The 24,360-nt window shown below is 34.8% G+C and overlaps 1 protein-coding gene across 1 annotated transcript; it reads left to right on the top strand.

Annotated features, from left to right (window-relative positions):
* Positions 1 to 1,797: 1,797 nt before the first annotated feature.
* On the top strand, positions 1,798 to 23,844 carry SULT1E1 (sulfotransferase family 1E member 1). The gene is made up of 7 exons (XM_022561712.3): positions 1,798 to 1,975; positions 3,781 to 3,906; positions 4,907 to 5,004; positions 15,081 to 15,207; positions 17,338 to 17,432; positions 20,308 to 20,488; positions 22,380 to 23,844. Exons 1-7 carry the CDS (start codon positions 1,825 to 1,827, stop codon positions 22,490 to 22,492), a joined length of 891 nt encoding a protein of 296 aa, XP_022417420.1. The 5' UTR covers positions 1,798 to 1,824; the 3' UTR covers positions 22,493 to 23,844.
* Positions 23,845 to 24,360: the final 516 nt, after the last annotated feature.

Below are 24,360 nucleotides of genomic sequence, written 5' to 3'. Positions count from 1 at the left end.
AAACAGCATTATTAGGAATGATCATGTCTTATGTGTAGAATAAAGAGAGCACTTTTATTTTCTCTATATCACTTAATGTTTTCAACGTGTCAAAAATAAGGATATTTATATGTGCATGTTTACATGAATGCATGAATGTGTGCGAATTTATCCTTCCTTGTGTAAAATGGGTATGGTTCAATCCTCAAAGAGTCTCCTGCAGGACAAACGTAACCTGATCTATAATGATGTCTGCTTTTTCATAGACCCTTATGACATATGTATAAGGTTTTAAAATAAAACTTTTCATGTCTGGCAAAAAGTGTCTAATAAATAACATGCATTTTCTTTCCTAGGGTGGTTGTAGAAAAAAAATAGGCACTTCTTACAGTGAGGTCAGCTGGAAGGCTATTTTCATATTCAGTCAGTAGTTGTTGAGCTTCCTAAGTAGGGCAGTGACCATGAAGATAGAAAAAAGAAGAAAATAATGGAGATGGAATCAATGGGTTTGAGTGCCTGGTGCTAGTGGGGGAGAGATAGGAGGTAACATCTGAAAGTTTTCATCTCCACTGTTTAGCCTGAAATGTAGTAGGGGAAACACTACCAGAAGGAGCTTTCAGTGTAAGTCAGTGGTCTAAATACTTGGTTTGATTTGTAGGTCACATCTTTCTAAAATTTTACCATCAGTTATTTCTTCCTTTGGGTTAATGCATTTGTTACAATATCTGCTAATTTCGCTTCCTCTTTAGAGTATACTTCTCATAGTTTGGGATGTTCTGTATTAAAGGAAACACATTAGGTGACTAAAAGAACTACTGCCTCCAAGAGGCTCCTGTTATGGTATGAACTTTCTGAAAAAGACACTAAAAGCCACAGCAGTCACAAATGTATAGGGGTATAACAACTTATCTGGCAGTTTTTGGGGCAAGGGTGGATATTAGCTGTAATGCTAATATCAAAGAAGGACAACATTTGTTGAGATACTATATCACAAACTCAGAACGGGGTAAGTTTGGGGAGTAAAAATGTAGTGAAAGAAGTTGCAAGCCAATAAAGGAAAGTGTGCTTAATTAAAAATTTTAAGACTAACTCTGAACATGAAATGATTTAACATGGGATCAGGAGAGGAACTGTCAATGATAACCAGGTTGTTTAACCTTATAATTGTCACACAAATCACTCAATGGGAGTGTCGACTTCTTTACTGATCAAGTGAGAGAGAAAAGTATAAGTAATGCTAGGGGTCACACAGGAATCTTCTCTACCCTCAAGAATCTGTCTTAGACATATCCATTACAGTGTCATTAATTTCATCTTCTTTTTAATACACTCAACAAGCATTTGATTTTTTTTTCATTAAATGAAACATATTCAGGAACTAAGGAAGCTCTGACTTTGATATTTGGCAATAGCTATCAAATGTGACCATCAATCTTTATTGTTATTTAATGTATACAGAATTAATCAAAGTGATTATTTGCCAAAGCATTGTTGTATTTTCTCAATCTCTTAGCTTTTTTATATGCCCCATCAATTTTGACAGAGAAATCGAAGGCTCTGTTGAATGTATCACGCATTTTGTACATAGTTTTGAAACATCTTACTTTATTGTGCTTTGTACTTATTCTTTCATATGTTAGACTTATTAATAGGATTAGAAACTCTTAAAACACCAAGGCCATGTTATATCCTTCTTTAATATGCCTTTACCCCATATGCTCAACAGCTAAGAAATGCTAGACACCCAAGAGAAACTCAATGTACAGGGCTAGTATTAATGTTAAAACATTTTAAAGTACATACAAAGTGGAAAGCATACCTTTTTTTCTTTCAGTGTACCACTCTATGATGAATTCTTCCAAACCTGCCTATTTAGATTACTTTGGCAGAATCCATGGAATTCTACTGTATAAAGAATTTATCCAATATTGGCATGACGTGGAGGCATTTGAGGCAAGACCAGATGACCTTGTCATTGTCACCTATCCCAAATCTGGTAAGTCTCTTTGTTAGGTCAAAGTTTTTCCCTTTTCACCTAGAAATGACAAACCCACCTTGACTGGTAAATATTGAGCCATTCACCCCTCCCACACTCATTCTCTATATTAAATAAGGACAGATATAGCAGTTTTGGTATAGACATAGAAAAAGTGGCATACGATAGCTCTATTCTAAGACCACAGTCTGTACCTATAATTTGAGAAGCACATTGACAAATGGGTATTGTTGGCCACTTTAGAAAATCACATAATATAGATGGATGAATATGGAACCATAACTAAAATTTAAAACTACCCACTGTGTTTACCTTATTTCATTATTGTCATTGTTGTATAGACAAAGTATAAGCAATTTTCACAGATTTTTTAAAACTTAACACTTTTTCAGCTAACCAGCTCCTCTTTATAAAGTCCATCTCTGAAACTCTATTTACAAGCAACGTCTTTCTTCCTGAAATTAGCTTGTTAGTCATAACTCTGGAGTCTTACAATCCTAGATCTTTAGAAATTAGAAAGGTCCAGTACAGACTTCTTCTCTATCTTCTCTATCTCTATCTTCTCTAACTGTTCCAATTAACACAAGTATGTCAAACACTAAATATGTGTTTGACTACTCTGACTGTAAAGAGCTCCTGCATTTCTCTTTCTTGTCTAGATCTATGTCAGCACAAAACCAGTCACATGAAGAGGACACCTGAGAGCTACTCCAGAGTCAATTTCTCTTACTTCTGCATCTCCCATATTCAGTCAACCAATGTGTTTTGCCCATTTAGTCTCTTAGATATGCCTCACAGTCAGTCTCTTACAGGTCTCTTGTCACCTTTTTTATTGACCCCTCACTCCATTGTTTTATTTACTTTGGCTCTAGAGGAATTCTTCCAAAATATAACCATGATAATCTTGCTTTCTTGCTTAATGTATGCTAATGCCTTTGAAAAACTTTTAGAAAACAACTTGAACTCTAGTATGAACTACAAGGCTTTTTAGGCTCAGTGTCTGGTTGCTGCTGTAAGCTCATCTCCACACATCCCTTCAGGTAGCCTCTGATTTAGTCTTTATAATCTACATCCAATTTGTTTCCTTGCCTCTTTACTATTTGTAAGTATCTGGCCTTTGATTAAGAAAAACAAACAAACAGATCTTCTGTCTGGTAGACCACTTTCCTACCTTACAAAACTTGTGAATTTATGCCAATAGTTTGTTAAAGCTAAGCTCAATTATCATGGTATCTTGAAGGCATTTCTCGTGGAAACATCACGGCAGCAGCAGAAGCACACAAAGTTCCTCCTTTACAGTCCTTTGAATCCTGTGACCATCTGTATTACAACATCTTAAGGAAAAAGAAGTGCTGTAATTATTGAGCATTCTGACTTTTCAGAGGGCCTTTGAACATCACAGGACAAGGACCAGATTTATTCTTTTCTATATACTCTGTAGTAGGACTCAACCTGAGGCATAGAAGCTATCTAGAAAATTTGTGGATGAAAGCATGGTTACTTTTTAGATGTAAAAATTTAGTTCCAAGACTGTTAGCTTGTACAATGTCACAATTCATCGACAAATTCAGATTTCTACCACAGGTGTATCTTATTACAATGTTCTTTATTTATTGATGCTATGTTAAGATCCTACAAGATTAAATTTTAGAGGAAATATTTCTTGAGTCCTGTGGTTATTCTGGCATCTTTCAAATACTATTGCATTGGTAACTTCCTACTTTATCCAACTATAAATCTATCACTCCCTGCATCATCAGCTATGCATCATCAGTGGGAGACTCAGATTTGTTTAATTTTTTCAGGCACAACATGGGTTAGTGAAATTGTATACATGATTTATACAGAGGGTGATGTGGAAAAGTGCAAAGAAGATGCCATTTTTAATCGAATTCCTTACCTGGAATGCAGAACCGAAAAGGTGATGAATGGTAATGCTTAAGTTAATTTTAAAAGATATATACACATATTTTAAGTGTGGATGTAAATGGTGCAAGGAAAGAGACTATAAGCAAAAGTGGCAATTAGTATTATGTCTTCTACATAAGAAAGAATGTAAATTTAATTTTAAATCTTGACAGAGTTTATGGTATAGCATATGCCTGGAATAGAGAGAATAAGGATAGCTCTGACATGCTTTCAGCAGAGCCTAGTAATATGTGAGCACTTATCTCTTTATGGGATGTATGCAACAGTATTTTAAATGCAGGAAAATATCCATAAAATTTTCAAGGATATATGCAAAAATATTTTTATCACAGATTCTTTTAATATTATGAAAAATTAGAAACAATATATATGTTAATCAACAAAAGAAGAGTTAAAAGTGATATGAAATCATTAAACATGTTACGATGACATATGTTTCTTGACATTGAAGTGTTGCTATAATATATCGAGAAAAATGCAATTAGGGGACTTCGTTGTCTGTCCAGTGGTTAAGACTTCACCTTCCAATGCAGAGGGTGCGGGTTTGATCCCTGGTCAGGGAGCTAAGATCCCACATGCTTCACGGCCAAAAAACCAAAACGTAAAAGAGAAGCAATATTATAACAAATTAAATAAAGACTTACAAAAATGGTCCACATGAAAAAAATCTTAAAAGAAAAGAAAAATGCGATCAGAAGATATTAAATATTTCATCTGTGTGTGTGGTATTTGTATGGCTGTGAGTCTGGGCATATAGACATCTTTGTATGGAAGGATGCTTACCAAAACGTTAATAATGATTTTTTTCAAAGGTGAAATTTTATTTGATCTATTTTTTCTCTATAATTTTCTCTACATAAACTTCTGTCATAGTGAATATGTATTATTATTATGAAAACAATATAGAATATATAGTTACTTTTATCTTTTTAATCTATGAAAATCCATATAAATATTTATAATTTTTGAAGTTGTCTAACTTTTGTTTTTTTAAAAAATTAGGAGTAAAACAATTAAAACAGATGGCATCTCCTAGAATAGTGAAGTCTCATCTGCCACCTGAGCTTCTTCCAGCCTCATTTTGGGAAAAGAACTGTAAGGTAACCAGAGTCAAGTGTTCTTAGAACTTCACCGAACTCAAAGAATTTTACAATGATAAAGTTATATAACATCCTAACTGTGTCTTATACACACTTGTTTACTTATTCCTTCATTGAATCTATAGACATTTTTAAAATGTGGATCATAGTCAGTATAGTCAAAGAGTCTAGATTTCAGTTCTAACTCCAGAGGTAATTCTGAGAAAAACAGGTAAACTATCTAAGCTTCAGTTTCCTCATCTATAAAAGAGAGATAATAATTGCATTCCACATAGAGTTGTTATAAGGATTAACTAAAATAATTCTTGTAAATTGCTTAACATAGTACCTAGCATGTTATAAATAATATATGGTAGCTACTTTTGTATTTGCTGTTATTAGTAATTGCATTCAATATACTCTTTTTGAAAACTATTGTGCTTGGCATTGTGAGGCATGCAAATGAACTAGACAAGGACAACCCAGAAAAAAATAGCATAATAATTATTTACTGAGTGCCTATCCTGAGCCAGCAATATGACAATCAATAAGATGCATGCAATCCTTGTCTTCATGGGCACATGGTCCACAGGGGGAAAGTGATAAATAAAGAAACAATACATAAGGTACTATAAGTCAAGTAAGAGAAGAATTCTAGCCCAGACATTGAGGGAAGAGAAGTTATCCAGGAGCAAGTAACATCTCAGTTGATATATGAAGGATGTATAGGAATTAGACTATATAATCCCAGAGGCAACCCAAGGTGGGATGTGAAACCAGTTCAATTTAGCTGGAAAGCTGAGTGTCCATACTGGCTGGATGAGTGAAGGTAGATAAGCTGGGTTTGTTTATAACAGATATGGAAGCCAATTTAGAAAGTTTGGGTTCCACTTTGATGATAATGAGGAGTTACAGCCATATTAAGCTGCTGATTTATATGATCAATTTGGCTTTTTAGAAAGAATAATACATGGAATCCTAAAGTACAGGCAAAACATTGTCTTAAAACACTGAAGCCATTTCTCAAGACCTTAGTAGCTTTATTGGGACACACTATGACCCATACTAAACATATAAGATATTAAAGTACTATACGTAGTCATTATTGACAAAAAGAGGATCTATCTGAGTCATGAAACATTTCCATTTTGTACACTGACGTAACAGGGCATATATGACATTTTCTGGAGATCCATGGTGCAAAATTTTGAAGATTCCAATGGTTTTTGTTTGTTTGTTTGTTTTTATCATAGGCAATCTTAGAAAGATCACATACATGCTGCTGAAATCATTCCATACATAAGAGCTCTCTCTTTAATAAATATTCATATATCTTTTGGGAAACATGTCATTACTATTTTTTCAAGAGATTTGGCCAAGTTACTTTTTTTCTTTTGAGAATGGGATGAAGCCTTGATGTTACCCCCTTTATTTATTTATTTTTAAAAATTAAAAAAGTATATTTTTTATAAATTTATTTATTTATTTATTTTTGGCTGTGTTGGGTCTTCATTTCTGTGCGCAGGCTTTCTCTAGTTGCAGCGAGCAGGGACTACTTTTCATTGACGTGCACAGGCTTCTCATTGCAGTGGCTTCTCTTGTTGCAGAGCATGGGCTCTAGGCTCGCAGGCTTCAGTAGTTGTGGTATGCAGGCTCAGTAGCTATGGCACATGGGCTTAGTTGTTCCATGGCATGTGGGATCTTCCCAGACGAGGGCTTCAGCTCATGTCCCCTGCATTGGCAGGTGGATTCTTAACCACCGTGCCACCAGAGAATTCCCCCCCTTTACTTTTAAATGAAAATACATACTGTACCTTTATAATAGCCTCAGTCTTCACAAAACTGCTGATCATCTCAGAGATCATCAAAGACTAGGAGACAACTGGATGGATTCACATCCTGAGTACTTCCAGGGTGATTCACTGGTAGACAAGAAGAGAAGTGGATTGAGACTGTTAGTAAAAGTGTGTTTGGAGTGTTGGACTAGAAACTTTAAGTGATAAAAAAGAAGAAAGTAAAAAAAAAAAAGGGAACAGGCTAATAGATAAAAGAAACAATTGAGGTCAATAAACTTGAGAACTTGGAGTTGTTGCAGAAGAGGTATACTCCTGATAAGAAAGAAAGAATAAAGAAACAGGACTGTCTTGGAAGAAAACATGGTGCTCAAGGACAAGCCTTCAGAAACTTTAGGGTACTGACAAGTTTCAAGATTTGGCTAAAAATATTGTTAGTTGAAGTAAAATAGAGGTAATGATCAATGACCACATGAACCTAGAGAATCAGATGGTTCATGAATATAGACACTAAAATTATACAGTGTGGTGAAAAGTTTTGGTATGGAGAGTAACACTATAAGGCAGGTGTTCAAATCTTCAGTTAAAGCAAGGGAATGACCACAAGCTTAAAAATGTCACAGCTGGTTGAAGTATGAATTATTATAGGATCAGGGGTTTTTCAAGTGTAGGAATTTTAAGATAGATTATGATCCCAAGTGAATTGTGGGCAAACTAGAAACTTTGACTTGAGAGAAGTGAGTGGAAAGACCTAGATTTACCTCGAAGGCAGGAAGACCATGTGCAGTGAAAAGTTAGGGAAGAAAATAGGATCTTCCAAAACAGAGATAAGACAAACTGATGGAAGTTTAAGGAAAGAGGAATTGCTTTAACTTCCCACCTTCCCCTGCCCCACATCCTGGAGAATAAAAACTTTTATGGAGGACTTGGAGCAAAGGTTTAAATATGGATAGTATTTTTTATTTAATTTAATTAATTAATTAATTTATACAGCAGGTTCTTATTAGTTGTCTATTTTATACATATTAGTGTATATAAATCAATCTCAATCTCCCAATTCATCCCACCACCACCCACACCCCGCTTACCCCTCTTGGTGTCCATATGTTTATTCTCTACATCTGTGTCTCTATTTCTGCCTTGCAAACTGGTTCATCTGTACCATTTTTCAAGATTCCACATATATGCGTTAATATAGGATATTTGTTTTTCTCTTTCTGACATACTTCACTCTGTATGACAGTCTATAGGTCCATCCATGTCTCTACAAATGACCCAATTTCGTTCCTTTTTGTGGCTGAGTAATATTCCATTGTACCACATCTTTTTCCATTCGTCTGTTGATGGGCATTTAGGTTGCTTCCATGACCTGTCTAATGCAAATAGTGCTGCAATGAACATTGGGGTGCATGTGTCTCTTTGAATTATGGTTTTCTCTGGGTTAACGCCCAGTAGTGGGATTGCTGGGTCATATGGTAATTCTATTTTTAGTATTTTAAGGAACATCCATGCTGCTCTCCATAGTGGCTGTATCAATTTATATTCCCACCAACAGTGCAAGAGGGTTCCCTTTTCTCCACACCCTCTCCAGCAATTATTGCTTGTAGATTTTATGATGATGCCATTCTAACCAGTGTGAGGTAATACCTCACTGTAGTTTTGATTTACATTTATCTAATAATTAGTGATGTTGAGCAGCTTTTCATGTGCCTTTTGGCCATCTGTATGTCTTCTTTGGAGAAATGTCTATTTAGGCCTTCTGCCCATTTTTTGATTGGGTTTTTGTTTTTTTTAATATTGAGCTGAATGAGCTGTTTATACATATTGGAGATTAATCCTTTGTCCATTGATTCATTTGCAAATACTTTCTTCCATTCAGAGGATTGTCTTTTTGTCCTGTTTATAGTTTCCTTTGCTGCACAAAAGCTTTTAAGTTTCATTAGGTCCCATTTGTTTATTTTTGTTTTTATTTCCATTACTCTAGGAGATGGGTCAAAAAAGATCTTGCTGTGATTTATGTCAAAGAGTGTTCTTCCTATGTTTTCCTCTAAGAGTTTTATACTGTCCAGGCTTACATTTAGGTCTTTAATCCATTTTGTTTAATTTATTTAGTTTATTTGTGTATGGTGTTAGGGAGTGCTCTAATTTCATTCTTTTACATGTAGCTGTCCAGTTTTCCCAGCACCACTTATTGAAGAGACTGTCTTTTCTCCATTGTATATCCTTGTCTCCTTTGTCATAGATTAGTTGACCATAGGTGCATGGGTTTATCTCTATGCTTTCTATCCTGTTCCACTGATCTATATTTCTGTTTTTGTGCCAGTACCATATTGTCTTGATTAGTGTAGCTTTGTAGTATAGTCTGAACTCAGGGATCTGCTTCCTCTGGCTCTGTTTTTTTTCCCTCAAGACTGCTTTGGCTATATGGGGTCCTTTGTGTCTCCATACAAATTTTAAGATTTTTTGTTCTAGTTCTGTAAAAAATGCCATTGGTAATTTGATAGGAATTGCATTGAATCTGTAGATTGCTTTGGGTAGTATAGCTATTTTCACAATATTGATCTTCCAATCCAAGAACATAGTATATCTCTCCATCTGTTTGTGTCATCTTTGATTTCTTTCATCAGTTTCTTATAGTTTTCTGAGCACAGATCTTTTGCCTCCTTAGGTAGGTCTATTCCTAGGTATTTTATTCTTTTTGTTGCAATGGTGAATGATATTATTTTCTTGATTTCTCTTTCTGATCTTTCATTGTTAGTGTGTAGGAATGCAAGAGATTTCTGTGCATTAATTTTTTTTTTTTGGTATGCGGGCCTCTCACTGCTGTGGCCTCTCCCATTGCAGAGCACAGGCTCCAGATGCGCAGGCTCAGCTTCCATGGCTCACGGGCCTAACCGCTCCATGGCATGTGGGATCTTCCCAGACCGGGGCACGAACCCATGTCCCCTGCATCGGCAGGCAGACTCTCAACCACTGCACCACCAGTGAAGCCCTGTGCATTAATTTTGTATCCTGCTACTTTACCAAATTAATTGATTAGCTTTAGTAGTTTTCTGGCGGCATCTTTAGGATTCTAAATGTATAATATCATGTCATCTGCAAACAGTGACAGTTTTACTTTTTCTATTCCAATTTGTATTCCTTTTATTTATTTTCCTTCTCTGATTGTTATGGCTAGGACTTCCAAAACTATGTTGAATAATGGTGGCAAGAGTGGATATCCTTGTCTTGTTCCTGATCTTAGAGGAAATGCTTTCAGTTTTTCACCATTGAGTATGATGTTTGCTATGTGTTTGCCATGTATGGCCTTTGTTTTGTTGAGGTAGGTTCCCTCTATGCCCATTTTCTGGAGAGTTTTTTTTTATCATAAATTGGTGTTGAATTTTGTCAAAAGCTTTGTCTGCATCTATTGATATGATCATATGGTTTTTATTCTTCAGCTTGTTAATATGGTGTATCACATTGATTGATTTGTGTATGTTGAAGTATCCTTGCCTTACTGGGGTAAATCCCACTTGATCATGGTATATGATCCTTTTAATGTATTGTTGGATTCTGTTTGCTAGTATATTGTTGAGGATTTTTGCCTCTATATTCATCAGTGTTATTGGTCTGTAATTTTTTTTTTGTAATATCTTTGTCTGGTTTTTGTATCAGCGTGATGGTGACCTCATAGAATGAGCTTGGGAATGTCCCTTCCTCTGCAATTTGTTGGAAGACTTTGAGAAGGATGGGTATTAGCTGTTCTCTAAATCTTTGATAGAATTCACCTGTGAAGCCATCTGGTCCTGGACTTTTGTTTGTTGGAAGATTTAAAATCGCATTTTCAATTTCATTACTTGTGCCTGTTCTGTTCATATTTTCTATTTCTTCCTGGTTCAGTCTTGGAAGGCTATACCTTTCTAAGAATTTGTCCATTTCTTCCACGTTGTCCATTTTATTGGCATAGAGTTCCTTGCAGTAGTCTCATGATGCTTTGTATTTCTGTGGTGTCCATTGTAACTTCTCCTTTTTCATTTCTAATTTTATTGATTTGAGTCCTCTCCCTCTTTTCTTTGATGAGTCTGGCTAAAGTTTTATCAATCTTGTTTATGTTCTCAAAGAACCACGTTTTAGTTTTATTGATCTTTGCTATTGTTTTCTTTGTTTCTATTTCATTTATTTTTGCTTTGATTTTTATGATTTCTTTCCTTCTACTAACTTTGGGTTTTGTTTGTTTTCTTTCTCTAGTTACTTTAGGTGTAAGGTTACATTGTGTTTTTGAGATTTTTCTTGTTTCTTGATGTAGGAATGTATTGCTATACACTTCCTTCTTAGAACTGCTTTTGCTGCATCCCATACATTTTGGATTCTCGTGTTTCCATTGTCATTTGTCTCTAGGTATTTTTTGATTTCCTCTTTGATTTCTTCAGTGATCTCTTGGTTATTTAGTAACGTATTGCTTAGCTTCCACGTGTTTGTGTTTTTTATGTTTTTTTCCATGTAATTGATTTCTAATCTCATTGCATTGTGGTTGGAAAAGATGTTTGATGTGATTTCAATTTTCTTAAATTTACCAAGGCTTGATTTGTGACTCAAGATGTTATCTATCCTGGAGAACGTTCCATGTGCACTTGAGAAGAAAGTGTAATCAGCTGTTTTTGAATGGATTGTCCTATAAATATCAATTTAGTCTATCTGGTCTATTGTGTCATTTAAAGCTTGTGTTTCCTTATTAATTTTCTGTCTGGATGATCTGTCCATGGGTGAAAGTGACGCGTTAAAGTCCCCCACTATTGTTGTGTTACTGTCAATTTCCTCTTTTATAGCTGTTAGCATTTGCCTTTTGTATTGAGGTGCTCCTTTGTTTGGGTGCATAAATATTTTCAATTGTTATATCTTCTTCTTGGATCGATACCTTGATCATTATGTAGTGTCCTTTCTTGTCTCTTGTAACATTCTTTATTTTAAAGTCCATTTTATCTGATATGAGTATTGCTACTCCAGCTCTCTTTTGATTTCCATTTGCATGGAATATCTTTTTCCATTCCCTCACTTTCAGTCTGTATGTTCCTAGATCTGAATTGGGTCTCTTGTAGAAAGCATATAGATGGGTCTTGTTTTTGTATCCATTCAGTGAGCCTGTGTCTTTTGGTTGGAGCACTTAATCCATTCATATTTAAGGTAATTATCAATATGTATGTTCCTATTACCATTTTCTTAAGTTGTGGGTTTGTTTTGTAGGTCCTTTTATTCTCTTGTGTTTTCCACTTAGAGAAGTTCCTTTAGCATTTGTTGTAGAGCTGGTTTGGTGGTGCTTAATTCTCTTAGTTTTTGCTTGTCTGTAAAGCTTTTGATTTCTCCATCAAATTTTAATGAGATCCTTGCCGGGTAGAGTAATCTTGGTTGTAGGTTCTTCTGTTTCATCACTTTAAGTATATCATGTCACTCCCTTCTGACTTGTAGCGTTTCTGCTGAGAAATCAGCTGTTAACCTTATGGTAGTTCCCTTGTATGTTATTTGTCATTTTTCCCCTAATGGTTTTATAATTTTTCTTTGTCTTTAATTTTTGTCAATTTGATTACTATGTGTCTCTGCATGTTTCTCCGGGGGTTTATCTTGCCTGGGACTCTCTGCACTTACTGGACTTGGGTGGCTATTTCTTTTCCCATGTTAGGGAAGTTTTTGACTATAACCTCTTCAAGAATTTTCTTGGATCGTTTCTCTCTCTCTTCTCCTTCTGAGACCCCTATAATTCGAATGTTGGTGCATTTAATGTTGTCCCAGAGGTCTCTTAGGCTGTCTTCATTTATTTTCATTCTTTTTTCTTTATTCTGTTCCACAGCAGTGAATTCCACCATTCTGTCTTCCAGGTCACTTATCCGTTCTTCTGCCTCAGTTATTTTGTTATTGATTCCTTCTAGTGTATTTTTCATTTCAGTTATTGTATTGTTCTTCTCTGTTTGTTTGTTCTTTAATTCTTTTAGGTGTTTGTTCTTTAATTCTTCTAGGTGTTTGTTCTTTAATTCTTCTAGGTTTTGGTTAAACATTTCTTGTATATTCTCAATATTTGCCTCCATTCTTTTTCCGTGGTCCTGGCTCATCTTCACTATCATTATTCTGAATTCTTTTTCTGGAAAGTTGCCTATCTCCACTTCATTTAGTTGTTTATCTGGGGTTTTATCTTGTTCTTTAATCTGGTACATAGTCCTCTGCCTTTTCATTTTGTCTGTGTTTCTGTGAATGTAGTTTTCTTTCCACAGGCTCAGGATTGCTGTTCTTCTTGCTTCTGCTGTCTGCCCTCTGGTAGATGAGGCTATCTAAGAGGGTTGTGCAAGCTTCCTGATGGGAGGGACTGGTGGTAGGTAGAGCCGGGTGTTGCTCTGTTGGGCAGAGCTCAGTAAAACTTTAATCCATTTGTCTGCTGATCGGTGGGGCTGGGTTGCCTCCCTGTTGGTTGTGAGGCCTGAGGTGACCCAGGACTGAAGCCTACAGGTCCTTTGGTGGGGCTAATGGTGTACTTCAGGAAGGCTCATGCCAAGGAGTACTTCTGTTGCCAGTGTCCTTGTACCTACAGTGAGCCACAGATGCCCCCCACCTCTGCAGGAGACCCTCCAACACTAGCAGGTAGGTCTGGTTCAGTCTCCTGTGGGGTCACTGCTCCTTCCCCCTGAGTCTTGATGTGCACACTACTTTGTGTGTGCCCTTCAAGAGTGGAGTCTTTGTTTCCCCCAGTTCTGTTTAAGTCTTGCGATCAAATCCCACTAGCCTTCAAAGTCTGATTCTCTGGGAATTCCTCCTCCTTTTGCTGGACCCCTAGGTTGGGAAGCCTGATGTGGGGCTCAGGACCTTCACTACAGTGGGTGGACTTCTGTGGTATAATTTTTCTCCAGTTTGTGAGTCACCCACCCCCCATTTATGGGATTTGATTTTATTATGATTGCTCCCCTCCAACCATCTCATTTTAGCTTCTTTGTCTTTTGAGGTGGGGTATCTTTCTTTGTCTTCCTGTCTTCCTGTCAATGATTGTTCAGCAGTTAGTTGTGATGCTGGTGCTCTTGGAAGAGAGAGTAAGAACACATCTTTGTACTCCTCCATCTTGAACCAATCCATGGATAGTATTTTGAGATGCAGAGAATATTCAAGACAGAGGGAACAGCATGAATAAAAAAAGGGATGAAAATTATGAAGTAAAGTGTTGGAGATAGTGGCAAAGAGTTCCATTCAGCTAATAGGCAAAAAGGACTAGGGAGAGTTTTAAGTAAGGTTGGAAAAGTTCAATATGGCTAAAGATAGCTTTGATGAGAAAAGAAAGTTCACTTTATTTACTGTAGCATTTGGAGCGTTTTATAGTGGGACCTTAAAAATGAAAACCATACTTCTTAGAGTAAACAAAAAGATTTCTTTAAAATTGTTTGAAAATGTATTAACTTGAGTAAGACAGGTTATGAGCCTAATCATATCCAGGAAAGAGTGGAGAGTCAAGAGCAGCCATTCCCAATGGCATTTCACAGGTGCCTGAAGGAGGAAGTGGAAGACCAGAGAGATGAAGTTTACTTTTGCAGCTCTTTTCCGGCAGCACTGAGTGTCTGACCTAGAAAAGACTGTAACGATCTGATGTAACTCATTTGTTTAGTAGATAGAAAATGTAGGTCCAAAATGATTGGTGCTTTGCACAAGATGGTAGAAATTAGTGCCAGAACCAGCGTCTAAAACCAAGGCTTCCTGTCTGTTCATTTATTGATGTTTGCTCGCTATATAAAATGGAAACTAAACAAGGTGTGAGTGAAGATTATATTTTTTCACTGGCAGCAACATGCACTTAAAAAGAACCTCATAAACATGATTTTTTCTTCAAGATTGCAAGCAAGAAAATAACAGGACTTTTTTTTTTTTTTGCTATAAGGAATAGTGGTGTAGCATAAAGGCCAGAAGACTTTTTACTCTCATTGGGTACATTTATTCTCAACCATGTATTCTGACTAAGCTTCAGTTTAGTTTCTGTACTTATAAATTGGGGATAATAATCTGCCTCATCCGTTTTATATCAATGGAATTTGAGACACTCAAATGAAATATGTGAAATAAAAATGAATATGGCACAAAAATGAAAAGTGAGAACTAACATTGAACAACAATGCAAAAGATGATGTCACTTTAGATTATTTAAGTTTTCTTCTTTATAATTTTATATATTTTATATATTTTCTACAATAAATATGTGTTATGTTTATAGTTGAAAACATAAACATTTCCTTTTTAAATCTTGGTGAGACTATATTTGAAAAATATTAGCTGATTTAATATCTAATTTCATCTTCTTAGATCATCTATGTTTGCCGGAATGCCAAGGATGTGGTTGTTTCTTATTACTATTTCTTTTTAATGGTGACTGCTAATCCGGATCCTGGTTCTTTTCAAGATTTTGTGGAAAAATTCATGGATGGAGAAGGTATGAACAGTTTCTTTTTCTGAATTCTTTCAAGGTAAATGATACAAGACAAATGGCATCTCTGGGCAAAAATTTTTGTTGTCCGTTCTGGTCTGTTATCCTTCCTAGTCCTTAATTAAAACACAGAAATTCTAGAAGGCCTTGAACTTTAGAACAAGCATAGAGTTTCCAGATGCAGAAGGAAAATTGCAGAACCTGGATACTCTAGTTTGGTGCCTACAAATAAGTATACAGATGTGTGTGTGTCCAATTCTCTCTCATCTCTTTTTATTACAGAAGCACTTCACAGTGTGTTATTTCAACTACATTGAACAAGAGGGGAAAAACAGAGGAGAGAAAATGTTCATTTGTTTCTAAGAAAAATTTCAGATACTACATGGGGCCAGAATTCACAAAGAAGTCTGAATATCTACAAAGTTCTTACTCATTCTAACTACTTTGCAGTCTGAATAATTCAACTAGATTTCTCAGAACAGTGTAAGAGTTACCTGAGCAGAAATTCTGGGAAATTTTGTCTTTTTATTTAACTCCCAACTAAAGCAACTTGAGTATTCAAATTTGAGAAATAAAGGGTTCAGGAGAATCAAGTATTAACTAAAGAAGGCCATTCTAATCCTGTAGTAATAATTGTAAGGAAAAAAGTTAATAACACCATTTTTATATCCACAAAATTTAATATTGACTCAATGAAAATGTGGTATATGTGCTTTATGCTTATCTCTACATTTGGAAAATTTTATGCTAAAGCATCATGAATAAAATACATGTCTCAAGATTATCAAACAGGTGTTATAAGGCAGAGAAAGATAATGTACCTCTGCAAAATGAACGAATAAGATCACTATAAAAATCATTATATGACTTTTTCTGTAAAGAAACAAATGTAACAAAACAGAACCAGACCTACCCACATATACAGAAAACAAACTAGTGTTTACCACAGGGGAGGGGGATGGGGAGGGGCAAAATAGATGAAGGGGATTATGAGGTACACGCTGCTAGTTATAAAATAAATAAGTCACAGGGAAGTAATGGGCAACATAGGGAATATAGTCAATATTTTATTATAACTTTACGGTGTATAATCTATTAAAATATTGAATCACTATGTTGTACAACCACTATAATATTGTAAGCCAACTATACTAAATAAATAAATAAATAAATAAATAAATAAATAAATTGTCGGTAGAGTCAAAGAACAGAAGAGGTATGTAACGATTTAATGCAAAGCAGAGTACTTTGACTCACACATCATTATATTATCATGTCAGCTTTTTACTGGGTAAAATACTTGGATATATGTGAGAGAAGATGAGGGAAGAGAAAGGAAGAAACTGTATATGGTCATACCACATCATCTCCAAAATCTAATTTTTTAGAGTGAGAATGATACTAAGGGTCCCTAAGAGGGCACCTCTTACCATTTAAACTGTGAGTGGTGTAACAAAAATTATATAGCTGCTAGCTTCAGTTACCAAAGCTAGTTTTTTTGTTTGTTTGTTTGTTTTTGCGGTACGCGAGCCTCTCACTGTTGTGGCCTCTCCCGTTGCGGAGCACAGACTCCGGACGCGCAGGCTCAGCAGCTATGGCTCACGGGCCCAGCCGCTCCGCAGCATGTGGGATCTTCCCGGACCAGGGCACGAACTCTTGTCCCCTGCATCGGCAGGCGGACTCTCAACCACTGCGCCACCAGGGAAGCCCCAAAGCTAGTTTTTAAATAATACATATGAGACCTGGACTGAATTCTGATCATAATAATGTTGATAATTCCACTACTCAACTCCTTTCACTAACAACCTGATTTCACAAACACACACACACACACACACACACACCATTTTCAAAAATGCTTTCATAAGCTCTGAATCAAATGGATGGAGTCTTCTTTCACTTTTCCCCTGAGTCATAAACCATGTCATAATAATGAAAGTTGAGAATATGTTTCTGTATATAGTTTATTCAACATACTGTGCTGCTTTTGCTGCAGAGAAATTTGCTTCAGATGTGCAGCTGATCTCTAGTTTTCATTCCATGATCATTTATTTATATTTCTTTGTCTGAAGACTCATTTTCAAGCTATATAAAGATGATGCTATGTCCTCACATTGTTCTTCTCTCTAATTTTAGTTCCTTATGGTTCCTGGTATGAACACACAAAATCTTGGTGGGAAAAGAGAGAGAATCCACAAGTGCTATTTCTTTTCTATGAAGACATGAAGGAGGTGAGAAACTCAAAACATATGGCAACTTAGTAATTCTCAAAATGTTAGAATTTGACAACATGGTAAATACAAAATTCTGCCTTTAAATAAATGATGCAGCCAACTCCAAAAGTTAAAATAATCCAGATACTTTAGCACAGATTTGAAGCTAGTAAATAAAAACCTTCTGTAAGTGAATACATATAAACCCAAGTCTCAAAAATTTACCAAAGATAAAAGAAGGAATTTGAGTTCATAAAACAAAACAACAACAACATGCACACGCATATGCACACAAGGAATCACAATGGGCAAGAAGAGTTAACTGGTCTCCAAATGCATAGAGGTAGGAATTATCAGACAAGGACCATAAAATAACTATGCTGAACATGTTTAAAGAAACAAAAGAAGAAATTAAAAATTTTACAAAGAAACAAGAGATTACTAAAATTGATAAAGCAGATTTTGAAAAGCCCCAGCAAAATAGAATTTCTAAAATAAATTTTAGAAACTAAAATTAGAAAATTAAAAGATAGTTTAAATAACAGATAAGACATGGCTAAATAGTGAATTATTAATGTAGAAGATGATGCTGAGGAAAGTCCACAGGATGTACCACAGTGAGATAAACAGAATACTTCAGAAGAGGTAATGAATATATAAGATAGATTAACATGGTCTCACATATATCAACTCAAACTTCCAGAAGAAGAGAGTAAAGAGAATGCTGGAACAACAATATGAAAAAGAGTGAGGACATCACAATTTCTTCATAATCTGTTTTTTTTTCGAGCTTTTTTAATAATCAGGGTAATTCAAAATAAAAATTACTAGGATGCCTTTTCACATCCACCAGATTGACAGCAATTAAAAAGTCTGACAATAATAAATACCAGTCAGGATGTATGTTAGTGAGAAATAACACATTTCTGTTAAGAGTATAAAAATATACAAACACTATGGAAACAACGTGTTACCTAGGGAGGGCAAACATGCACATAGTTTAAGACTCAGGAATTCCACTAGTAGATATATGCTCTTGAGAAACACTGACTTGTGTGTAGTAGTTTATATATACAGCAACCTTCATAGCAGCATTCCCCATGACCATAAAAATTGGAAACAATCCAAATATACATATATTCAGGAATCAATACATGATTTATACTATTATTCTACAATTAAATATTATATTGCAATGAAAAGGAATACACTTCAAATGTGCACATCAATTGGGTAAAACCAAACCATATGTTGTCTAGGGTTACATACATGAGTCTCAAATCTACAGAGTAAAGCACAGGATTGATTAGGTCAATTTCAGGGTAGCAAGTTTGTTGTTGTTTGTGGAAATTGGAATGGAGAATGAAAAGAATGAAGTTGGAAACTTGCAAATGGAAAAACTCAACCAATTATGAATGTCTTATTGCATACATTGGGTAGTAGGTAAGGGTGCTATATTGATTTTTATTCTTTAAAGCACATATGTGCACATATCAAATAATTTTAAAATGAAAGACAAAATACTGGGTCTTTTTATTAAGGGGTAAGAAATATCTTCCCTCATTCTTTATTAGTACCAAGAAAGCAATTGATATCCATGTCTTGTACACATCTTTGCACAATTATTAAGATTCATGTGACAGTAATTCTAGAGTTGTTTTGATGAGGACAAATTTAAAATAAAATCATAAGTATTATTTTAGAAACTGAATTATTACTTCTTGATAGAATTTAACACAGAACAAATTGGAATGAGAAGCAGCCATGATCTGTAGTTTATTTTATTACTTAAATTTGTGTTCTGTAATGAGAATATTGAAGACAGTAAATTTAAAAGGCACACGAAAAAAATGTTTTAGTTAATCCAACCATTTTGCCCTTCCAAATTGTTCATGTCCATTTACTCCCTATTTTGGTCAAAAATGGCCATGTTTAGGTTTCTTCTCTATTTGAGTGAATGGGGAACAGAAGAATAAATGTTTTCTCTTGTTTCTACAACATATCAAGTAGAAAGAGAAAAAGACAGTAACCTTGTTATGTAGAGATACTACCTTTTTTTGTGGAAAACAAGTAAATAAAAAACGTGAGAATACGTATATGGTACAATGGATTTATATAGGGATTTATGGGAGCAAAAATAGAGTTATCTAACTCAAATTGGAATAGTCGAGGAAATTATCCCAAAGAAGGTGATACTTAAGCTGAAGTTTGACAGGCAAGCTGTATTTTGTAGGACAGAGAATTAGAGAACAGCATTCTGTGTAAAGGGAACTATACACCAGAATAAGCATTATAGTTGGTTTTGAGAATCGTTGCATTGAATGATTAAGCCAAATAATAGGGTATGCTATAGAAGTGACTAGAGATGGGGATGTTTGTAGCTATGGTTCATGAAAATCTGATATTGTTCCATGTTGAGTGTTTGACTTTTTACACCCTTTCTTAATCTTTCTGGTTCCTTTGCTTCTCACTAGTTACATCAATAAATTAAAAGAGAATTGAAAGCTGTCTGCATATTTTCAACCTCAAACTTGATCTGTCAAAGGGGACTGTAGTCTTTAAGAGTGTATATTATATTCATAGATAGTATTTATTGAGCATGTATTATGCATAACTGACTAAAATAAATATTTTATAAACACCATCTCATTTAGTGTTCTAAAAATCTTTGAAGTTTCTTTTATGTTCATTTTATGAATGAGGAAAATTATGCTTAGAGAAGTTAAAAAATACCACTTCCCTGAGAAATGTTTTTGCTCACTAGAATCCTAATTCCAATATCAGTGGGGGGAAGAGGAGGGAAGAAAAGTTTTCTTTCGGTGTCCTTTTTTATCCACAAAGTAATGTATTCAATTTTAGTAACTGAGTCTTCAAAATATTTTTTTCTTCTTAGAATATCAGAAAAGAGGTGATGAAATTGATAGAATTTCTGGGAAGGAAGGCATCAGACGAGCTTGTGGACAAGATTATAAAACACACTTCATTCCAGGAGATGAAGAACAATCCATCTACCAATTACACAATGCTACCGGATGAAGTCATGAACCAAAAAGTATCTCCCTTCATGAGAAAGGGTGAGATAGTCATGTTATTTGCCTCCATTGCTGTAGGAAATCATAAGTTGAAATAGTTATAGGCAAACATCTATTAAGATCTATTCATGCCTGTGGACCCTGCTTGTTTTCTTCAGAGATGTTTCACATTTGAGTGACCAGTTCTGCAGAAGCATAAAATATTAGTACTACTACTAATAAATTACTATTACTTGTTGATTACTTCGTATATGCAGCAAATTATATTAAGAATGACCAGCAGCCACCCCAGCCTCAGTACTAGCACTAATACCACACTCTACTAGCTATTACTTATTAAGTCTTTGTGCCTTGGTGCTGCATCACATACATCATATAAATTGTAAATTCTAATTTTTTTAAAATTCTAATGCAAGAGTTAAGAGAAAATTCTATTATAATCTAATTTTGAGATGAAGAAACAATCTTAGAACAATTAGTCAGCTTTTCCTTAACCAAGTGGAAGGCATTTTTCAAGACTAAATGGCAAATTTCCAAACTTATCAAATTGTATACTTTAAATATGTACAGTTCTCTGTATATAAATTATACCTCAATAAAGCTGTTTTAAAAAAGACTAAGTTTCAAAACACTTAGTGGTAAATACAGCTTGGCTTAGCAAAAATATCAAAATACAATGAAGCGACATCTATTGGGAGGAGGCATGGTGGTCTTGATGAGATATAGTCAGTTTATAAATCCAAAGGCATGTAGGATATGCAGAGTATTGGGACATCCAGTCTTACTGATATGTGAAGCAGAAACAGAAAAGAGAAAATCTTGCTCTTGGAACCAAATTGTCATTGAGAGGGTCAGGAATTTTGTAAACAATTGGAATAACAAACCTGCCACTGGGTGAAAATAGGGCACACATGAAAGAGAGTTAACATGCAGAGTAAATTTAAATTATTGAATCCTCAGATTATCTCAGTTTCTTTTCCCATAATGTCCTCATATATTTTTAAGATAAAATAACAAACTTAAAATAATGGCCATGTTTGTAAAGGGCTTTGTACTGTTATACCTTCAGACCCCACATGATTCTCAAGACACATTTTCTATCTTCTGCTTTTTGGGTCTTTTCATTGGGAAAGTTTAGATCTCCTTGAGCTAAAGGGACAATTGAACAATTGATTAATTTAAAATACAAGGTGACTTCCTTCTGTCAGGGGAGGGTTGGATGTGGAAGCAAAAAGAAGAGCCTGCTAGGCTATTGTAACACACAGGTGGGAAACGCTGAGGAGCTTCTCTGTAGGTGGCAGCAGAAATGGAGAGAAGGCAATGGCTATGAAGAAAGTCTGAATATAAATAAAGAATTAGATATTGTGGTTGAAGGATAACTGCTAAGTTTATGCAGTGGATACCTGCTGTTGCCATTGACCAGGTTATGGAAAAGGTCACCAATAAAATGCAATTTTGTAGGGAAGGAAATGAATTTATTTTTAAACTAGGTGAATTTGAGATGCTTATATGGAATGAAAGTGGTCATATCAGGTAGGCACTTGGATATGAAGATGTAAGTCTGCATTTTAATATTATCAGCATGAAGATGATATTTAATATCTTGGGAGTAGGTAAAACATGGATCTCAGGAGCCCCAGCATTTCAGAGGAAATTGGAGAAGAAAAATTAAGTGAAGTATTGATAGCATAACAGGGGAAGGTCAGAGAAATAAATTTGCTGTTTGTTTTGTTTTGTTTTGTTTTAACAATCAGGCCAAATCCTTGTTTGCACTCTCAAATATATAGTATTTATGGTATATATTTTATTTCTATAATTAAGGGTTACAAGAATAAAATTTGATTAGTGTTAATGAAAGTGATGTATATTAGAAAATTTCATTATTCTGGCTGGAAGACATAATATTTACTGTTTTTTTTCTCTTTTGTTACAGGGATTGCAGGAGACTGGAAGAATTACTTTACAGTAGCCCTAAATGAGAAATTTGACATGCACTATGAGCAACAAATGAAGGGGTCTACACTGAAGTTACGAACCGAGATCTAGGAAGGGTTTTCTTGACACATCTGAGATTAAAGTGTTCTTTTCATCATTCCTTACCTCATTTATTTTAGACTAGTAGAGAGCGAGTCATGTGAAAGATCATGATCAGGTTCACATGATTATTGAGATCTTCATATAAAAAAGCAAGAAAGATTTTTTTCCCTGCTGTTATCTTTAAAATGTTTTTCCTTTCCTTTCTTTATTACAAATTATTACACAAATCTATAACCTATGAGAATGATGTAGGAACACACAAATTTTTGAAGTTGTTAAAGCCTCATCAAAAATAATCAAACATTCCAAATTCTTTAACTTTGTTGTTACTTTTTTCCATTTGTTAGTACATTTAGTATATATATATATATATATACATTTATATACATATATGCATAAATATATATATTTACATGGAATTTGAAAACCTTGACAGAAAGAACTAAAGAATAAATAAATATGAGGGTATAAATAGATCTGTTATTTCCTTCCTGATATTTTCCTTCACTTTCTGCAAAATGGCTTAATTTGGAATTTACCTTAGTTTAATGTAAATTTGGGGCATAACAGAACTGATTTCCAGACCTTTATAAATAATCCCAACGAGTGTTATTTATGCTTGGATGTCTTTAGCTAATTTGATATAGTTACGCTTTAGTATTATTTCTGTCATATACACAATATTATAAAATTAAGCTCTGTAAAGTTTTAAAGAACGTGATATATGCCAGTAAAATAAAATACAAACAAAAGTAAAAGAAGAATTATTTTTTTTTTATTTAAACAATGTTGTTTTGGCTTATGTCTCCTATTTTTCTCTATTCTCTTGATCATTTTTTTCTATAGCATGTTTCTTTTAACAGTCAGTGCTTCCTTTCTCTAAATCAGAAGACACACAAGATCTTAAAAAATTCACTATGGGTCTTTAGTAGAATAGAATGTCATTACTTCCTAAACTCAAAGATCAAATCAAATGTTTTCTTACTTTTTGGGGGAAAAGCTAGGAATTTCTCAGCCCCCTTTTTTAATAATTATGATTTTCAGAATAAAAGCTATTTTTTAGTGTAACATTTCTATGCATTATACAAAAATTGAAGAGTCTTGAAAATTTTTAAGATTTTGTTTGGGTTGAGGTGGTAATTAGAATCTCAGTCTCTGGAGGGAACAGCTGTTGCATACATACACACATGAATATACCTATACACACATTCAGACTCATTCATTATCATTATTCTTTCTCTGAACCATCTAAGATAAAGATATAATCACCCTAAAATATGCCAGTGTCTATTTCCCCCAAATAAAGCACTTTCCTGTATAATCACAACTATCCAAATCAGGAAATCAATATTGACACAGTACTACCGTCCAATCCATATATTGCAATCACATCCATCCCAACTGCTTCATCAAAGGCTTTTTGTTTTTTCCTTCTGGTCCCAGATCCAATCTGAGATAACATGTTGCATTTTATTATCATAATTCAGATTTCCTTCAGTCTCAACAGCTGCTCAGTATTTTCTGTGTTTCGTGACCTTTGCAGTTTTAGAATATAGACTTTTAATTTTGCACAATATCTTCCAATCTTGCCCATCTCAACTCTCAGGACATACAGAAAAATTGTGGCTCTCTCAGCACATCACATCAGAGGGCATGCAATACCAGCCTGTTGCACACTGGTGTTGTCAAACTTGATAATTTTGTTAAATTAGTGTCTGCCCTTTTTCTCTAACATAATGTCACCTTTTCTATCTTTGTGATTGATTAGTATTTTGTGGGGAGATAATCTAAGGCTATAATTCACTCCCTTGTATTTGGCATCCATTGATTATTTAGCCTAAATCTTTCACCACTAAAATGATTGCAAATTCTGTCAA

This window comes from Delphinapterus leucas, unplaced genomic scaffold, assembly GCF_059928025.1.
Source record: "Delphinapterus leucas isolate spDelLeu-1000000601 "Yukka" unplaced genomic scaffold, BTC_Dleu_Yukka2 spDelLeu_asBTCV2_sq60, whole genome shotgun sequence".
NCBI lineage: Eukaryota > Metazoa > Chordata > Mammalia > Artiodactyla > Monodontidae > Delphinapterus > Delphinapterus leucas.
The sequence above is the reverse complement of the archived record's forward strand: the minus strand, read 5'-3'. Positions and strand labels throughout refer to the sequence as shown.